We start from the raw sequence: 7359 nt of genomic DNA, 5'->3' as shown, positions 1-7359 counted from the left end.
CATAGCGGATATTGAGTTGAAAAGTTTATTTATTTTGAATCCATATGTATTGAATAGTTTTGCCACTAAATTTGACAACGTAGGAGATTGTTAGAGCAATGCTCGGTTGAACCCACAAGTTTTGCTATCTCAAGTTTGTTATTAATGTTAAATGATTAAAACTATATCTTGATTTCTAGTCTACTATGTCAAGTCTCGGATTAGGTTAGAATTTGATAGTTGAGTAACCATCGGAGATTGAAGATCGACGAAGACATTTGGAAAACTTATGTATCAGATATGTGAAGATCGAACCATTCTATTTTACTCACTATCTGACCATTCTATGTGTTGAGATTAGGGGACTAATAATGATATAACCAAGATATAAAGTGAGTTGGTTGTAGTTGTTTGGGTGTTAATTAGTTAGTTTGGCTGTATTTTGTCTCGTACTCTTAAAGACCGAATAAGAAACTTTATCATCTTCCCGTATCATTTCTCTATCATTTCTCTACAAGAGACCTAACATGCTGTACGTTATTAAAAAGAACGTGGTTCTCTCATTATAATACCCAATTTCATGGAATGGAAGCATCCTCAGTCACAGAACATGGAATGGAAGCAAGGCAACCTCACAAAAGAATATAAAATATTATCCAGAGCAGCTCTAAACTCTTCCGTTATCTCATTGTGGACCTACACGCACATGTACACACATAATTTAAGTGTTGGACAAAGTTATGTCTGCTCATCCAGCCATCAATAACCTACTTCTACTTATTTTACTATACTGACTATCTTCTGCTGTGATCCGATTCTCCGGCGATGGGATCCGAAATCAGTAACTTTAAAATATTTTCGAGAGGCGTTTTGTTAATTGTTCTTCCAAGTTTCAACTACAGCAACTTGACCAAGGGTAGGACTGTAATTTAAATACGAGAAGTCGACGAGGTGTCATTTGGGCGAGAGGAGACTCCCGTATGTCCATTTTATGAGTGTCTATACCCACAATTTTTTCCATTTATGCATTTACCTCATCAGTCATTAGTCTATACTACATGTATATATATATATATGGCTGATTGTCCTTTCAAAAAAAGAAATCTCTCTCGTCTCTCTAGCAAACCATGGCTGTTCTTAGTAACTTGTCCATGGCTACTATATCATCATGCCTTACTCTCTACTCGTTGAGCATAATTTTTCTGTTAACATGTCTAGTCTCTGGTAGCTTTGGTGAGCTTCAGAGATTTGAGCATCCAATAAAGGAAGGTGGTTCCCTTAATTTTTTGGTGGTTGGCGACTGGGGAAGAAAAGGTTTATATAACCAGTCTCATGTTGCACATCAGGTAATCATAATTCATTGCAGGATTATTTTCTTATAACTTTTTTTTCTGAAGAGCCTTATCGAGATCACATACTAACCAACTAGCTAGATGATGAGAATACTTTAATTATACACCACCACACTTAAACGTTTTAATGAATCAAAGAGCATATATATGAAGATCGCCATATGTGTAATTCAATTAAGAATCCTACCGTTTTTTCTTTTCGTTCAAACATTTTCCGTCGTTTGTTTACGCACAATCGATCTAAACAGAAAAGTCACCCAACACAATTTGGACATGTTCGCACTACTTTCCCGTTTCTTTTGCTTTTGGAGTTCTTTTTCTTTTTAAGTGATAAACGAATTCTGATCCTACTTCCTTCAAAAACATTGTTTTTTCCTGAACGTTACACGCCTGATTGATACCGTCAGCGTCTCGCTTGGTAAGCAACATACTCCCTCTGTTTCTAAAAAATAGTCAGGTTTCTTTTTTTAGATATGTCATAAAAAAATAGGCTTGTTTTCATATGTGGAAAGTCAAATGTTATGATTTTACTACTATATCCATAAAGTGACCACTTCTCTCTCTCCATTTTTTCTCGTAATATAAAAATGGGACCACCTCTCTCTCCTCTTTCTCTAATAAGAGATGAGTGGGGACCGAAGGATAAATTAGGAAAAAACATGAAAAAGTGATTCAAATGATTAGTTTTCTTAATTTTTGTGAAAACAAAACAATCCTATTTTTTTAAAACGGAGGGATAGTAAGCATGACCGTATCTTTGGCTGTATCTTCTCAGTTTATATTGAGAATATCCTTTATCACTTGTTTCTAAGACCGAGTTTCAAATACGTTGTTAACGCCGTTACTACTTTCATCATGTCATTAGATTAGACTGGTCTCCAAAATGTCAATACCACCCCCAGGCAACTGTAGAAAAACATGCCAATTTGTGATTAGGAACAGGAAGTAACCAACAGAATATCTATATCTGTGGGACCCACGTCAGACCAATAATATAAGGGTTCTGTTGGCCGAATCCAACACGACACACGTGGATGGATTATGATGAAGTGATGCTGGCTGATTGGTTGGAACGTGGTAGGGTTTTTTGTGTCGCTTATTCTATTGTCATCCCGCAGCATATTCATAAATAGAAGTTGGGTCTTCTCAACTTTACGAGTTTACTTGTATTGTTTCTTGTAGTTTAGCAGTTTTAGGTGCATATCATTGTCATATTACAGCAGATACATAAAATCAGATCAGATCAGATGAAAAGCTCCCGTGAGAAAACAAAGTACGCCCTGTTTAGTTTCCTTTCTTAAAATACTACCTGCCCTTGTTTTTTATTTTATGTGGTGCCTTACACGTCTACGACAAGATATTTTGAGTTTCCAGCCACGTAATATTTTATAGAAAGAGTCAATCAGGCCAAAATTAATTTTTCATAGCTGTTGGACGACCTCTAAAATGACTACGAAAATTCTAGGTCAATCGTGTTTCTGGACAAGCCAAAAAACGTTGTTCACACATAAATGGACCCCGAAAAACAGCACCCCTACAAATCCCAAAAAACGCTGGTACGTGAGTATGAGGTTTTTACTTTGTCCAAAATTTGTGCGATTCATTTACAACAATTGAAATGACTAATACAAACAGAGAAGGTCCAATCAGATCATGATGACATTTAACAGCAATAATTTATTGAGGGAGTTTAATGTTTGATTTCAGATAATAGCCCATCATTGTATTAAAGGATGTAAAAAATGATAAAGAAAATATGGGAGACGGTATTAATGAAGTATTTAACAGACAAATCCAAGGTTGTTTATTTTTGCCACATGTAGACCAAAACTTTGTACCATGTCATTAGGATGAATTGATTCTTTAGTTTATGGATTGATAAATTTTGCTTTGATTAATTATAGATGGGGAAGATTGGAGAAAAGCTAGACATAGAATTTGTGATTTCTACTGGTGATAACTTTTACGACAACGGACTGAAGAGTGCAAATGATCCTGTATTTGAAGAATCTTTTATGAACATCTATACAGCTCCAAGCTTGCAAAAGAAGTGGTATAATGGTACGTAATTATCTTTCCATGACTAATCAACATGAACATTGACAAAAAGAAAAAGATAAAGGTAATGTGTTTCCTAATTTTTTGAATATTATTGCAGTGTTGGGAAATCATGATTATAGAGGTAACGTGGAAGCACAACTATCACCAATACTTCAACAACTTGACAGCAGATGGGTTTGCTTGAGATCATATGTACTTGACGCAGGTAAAACTCAAATTTTCATGGAAGTTTTAAAGAGTATCTTAATCAACATTTATCACATTATAATTCTCTTTTTCGGTAATGTATTAGATATTGTGGACTTTTTCTTTGTCGACACAACACCATTTGTCGACAAGTACTTCACTGAGCCTGGAGAACATACATATGACTGGAGTGGCACATCACCACGAAAGAGTTATATCGCAAAACATCTCGAGGTAAAATATGTTTTGGCAATTCTTATTTCCATTTGTTCTTTAGTGCTTCTCGAAAAGTTTTAATTTGAGGATTTTGAAATCTTACTGTGATTAGGAAGTACAAACTGCCCTCAAAGAATCAAATGCAAAGTGGAAAATCGTAGTTGCTCATCATCCAATTAGAACTGCTGGACACCATCGAGACACCGAAGAACTTGCAGAACAACTTCTTCCAATCCTCGAGGTAATAGAATAAATATTTTACAATTTATCACTTTTTCAGAAATAAAAGTAGTATTTATTTTTCTTCTTGTATACCAACTGAATTATCATCTAATTTCATAGTGACATTTTCTTTGTGTAGGAAAACAATGTGGATCTTTACATTAATGGACATGATCATTGCATACAACACATCACTAGTACTAAAAGGCAAGTGAAAAATCCGTATATGATGAGCATCCGTAAGTGTCATCTAAATGTAAGAAACAAAACTGATGAGATTTGTATACATTGATGCAGGAATGGGAGAATGGAATTCATAACAAGTGGAGGAGGTTCAAAAGCGTGGAATGGTGATGTTCAGAAAGAAAAAGAGGGTTTGGAATTCTATCATGATGGGCAAGGTTTTGTATCCATAGAACTCACACCAATTATGGCTAAGATTGTATACTATGATGTTACTGGACACGTAATGTACCAATTCAGTATGTACAAGGAACAACAACTCCACTCATTCACTTAAGTTGAAAACAGATGCGAGTGTACCTAGCACATTGTTAAAGGAACCTTCCTATTGTACTATATTTTGTAATATTGTGCTGGGCGCTTACTTAAGCTTCGATTATAGGTCATGGAAAATTAAATTAAATAAACTATTAAACTACCTAGCACTATTACCATATCCTGACTTGAGGAACATAAATATATAATTACTATGTAATTATATATAAATATTAAGCTTCGATTATCATAGATTCGTTGTTTGGTCTGGTATGAGAGTGATGTGCAGCTATTCCTATGTAATTTATTTATCATGTCCGGTAATTTTCTGGTTAAATATCATGATCTAGTTACTTGATTGATTTAATCTCCTTACTTGATCCAATTATTGATCTTTTTTTGTCGATTATTTAGCTCTTGTCCAATTCGGGTTTACCAATAATCTTTTAGGTCGGTTAACACAATTACATCTCAAAAAATTATGAGAGAATAAAGAAAAGTATAATTCTTACCGATCAAGTTTGACCAAATACAACGTCTTAGTTTACAAGATTAACCTTTTTGGCTTATATACAGTTACAAGCTTATGAATCACGATAAATGTATATCCAATGAGGAACCACTTATGTTTACGTGGAGATATTGTCACGATCCATTCAGACTTTACTTTACTTTGATGTTAAGTTACCTTCTCGACCTGGTCTCTTTATTAGTTCTCGATCTCCAGATCGTGACTCATGACATCCCTTGCTCTGGTCTTCGATTCTTGCTCCAGAACTCATGTCTTCCATGTGACGCAATATTAGTTATCTTTCCTCGCATGTGGTTATGTTGTTATTTTCAGGTTGTGCTCGAGACGAAGACTTGTTATCTGTATCTCGACCTGAGCTCTACCTTAGCGCTGAACTCCAGGATCTTACAGCTGTCAGTTGTTTGGTAGATGCTATATTCTGTCACCTATATATTTGGCCCTAGTTTATCTAAATGTATTCTTTAAACTGTAGTTTATTTAAACTTGGTTTAGTCTTTTAGACTTTAACATCTCAGCTCAAAGATATTCTATAACAACTCATCGAGATAATATATGACCATACAACATAGTTATTGGGTATTTCATGTTTGTTATGATCGAGTATACTTGGCTATTTCCCCCAAAATAAGGAGTATCTTTTTATAAAGATACTAGATTTTCATCTCTTCATCTTTGTTGATCATGCGATACTTGTCAAAATTTTACACTAAATAATATTCCCTTAAAGAATATTAGTCGTTAATTCAAAAAAGGATAACAAAGTTACTGCTGCTAATTATTAGCAAGAGTTTTCACACATGGTATAATCTTCACCCTTGTCGGAACTCAAAAATTTTAGGTTGGTTTCATTCACCCCTTTTTGGAAACTGAAGAGTTTATGGATATTTTAATACAACGTGTGCTTTATTACCTGTAATATTCGGTTATTGTTAGAAGATCGCTCGGACAAACTCATAGGTTTTCTTATCACAAGCTTGTTATCTTGATTTCTACTGAAGTCAAGTCTCAGATTAGGATTAGAACACGTAGTTGAGTATCAGACATCATTGAATAACTCTCGAAGATTGAAGACCGAAGAGCAAATGAAAGCATTTGCGAGAACTTCATCACCAAAGAGGTATGTGAAGACTGATATGTCATATTTAGTCATGGCATATACCATTCTATCTCATGATACCTTGTCGAATGATTTTAGTAGATTTAATATTGCAAAGAAGATATTCTGAGTTCAAGCTTGTCTTGGATAAACTCTCGAAATATTATTCATGCAATAGATGTTCATAGATCCTTAACAATCTTAGTTAGAATAATTTATTGTTCACAAACTATGTTTTATTACAAGTTGATCATTTGGAAATTTCTGAAGCAATGATGCATATTATCAGTGGTTATTGACAATATGTTAAAACTATGAGATATTTATAACTTCTTGGCCCAAGGTACACATACTTGTATGTATTACCTACGTCAGTCTAAACCCCGCGGACTGTAGAGGTTTGCAAACCCGGTCGAACCCTTCATACCTGAGTTCGGAAACGGGGGATAGGTTTGCAAACCCGATTTGCAAACCCTTTGAATCTAACTTTGCGAACTGCCAAGGTTTGAAAACCCGGTTTGCAAACCCTTCTCTAAGAACCCCCTGAATTTGACTTCGCGGACTGCCAATAGTTTGAAAACGTTAACTGATTTTCCTAAAACTCTCATAGACATTTCTAAGAAAACTTTACTCACAAAATCACTTTTGGATTGAGGATTATTCTTTAGTGATACGTGTCATAAGCGTAATAAGAAGAAAGAGATGATTAAGGAATCCTTCGCCATTCCCAAACATTAACTGAATCAGTATATGTATTTATCTTTCATAAGAATCATATATCACCAACCATAAAATAGCATGCACGCTTAGCTATCCCCAAAAATCTTTGTATCACAGGGAAATAGGTACGTTTAGTCACCAGATTCTATCTAACTGAACCACCTTGAGGTACGCTTACAAGATGTAACGCAATCGAACACGTAAGTGATTGTGAATTTAGGTTGATCCCATTAGTTAAACTCAGTACACCCGGTTCACTTACTGGTGTTGTCTTCACTCGCAATTTCTCCACAAAATCCCTCTGCTAGGTCTCACATTTCTACTTGTGTAGGAGATACTCTATAATAATGGAACGATCAACTTTCTACTAGTATTAAAATGATCAATATAATAATCCAATTGTACACTTGAACAATTTATAAATCAATCATAAACCCTAGATATAGTGAAAACAAACGATAAGATGATAAAAACTTCAAATAACTTGTATAAATAAT

At 34.7% G+C, this 7359-nt stretch overlaps 1 protein-coding gene across 1 annotated transcript; it reads left to right on the top strand.

The window, feature by feature from the left end:
- Positions 1-1064: 1064 nt before the first annotated feature.
- Positions 1065-4851, top strand: LOC113350268 (purple acid phosphatase 7-like). The gene is made up of 7 exons (XM_026594387.1): positions 1065-1325; positions 3236-3392; positions 3490-3597; positions 3685-3812; positions 3907-4035; positions 4156-4223; positions 4314-4851. The coding sequence occupies exons 1-7, from the start codon at positions 1107-1109 to the stop codon at positions 4534-4536; spliced, it is 1032 nt and encodes a 343-aa protein (XP_026450172.1). The 5' UTR covers positions 1065-1106; the 3' UTR covers positions 4537-4851.
- The last annotated feature ends 2508 nt before the right edge of the window (positions 4852-7359 follow it).

The sequence above is a fragment of the Papaver somniferum genome, chromosome 2 (genome assembly GCF_003573695.1).
Source record: "Papaver somniferum cultivar HN1 chromosome 2, ASM357369v1, whole genome shotgun sequence".
Classification (NCBI taxonomy): domain Eukaryota; kingdom Viridiplantae; phylum Streptophyta; class Magnoliopsida; order Ranunculales; family Papaveraceae; genus Papaver; species Papaver somniferum.
The sequence above is the reverse complement of the archived record's forward strand: the minus strand, read 5'-3'. Positions and strand labels throughout refer to the sequence as shown.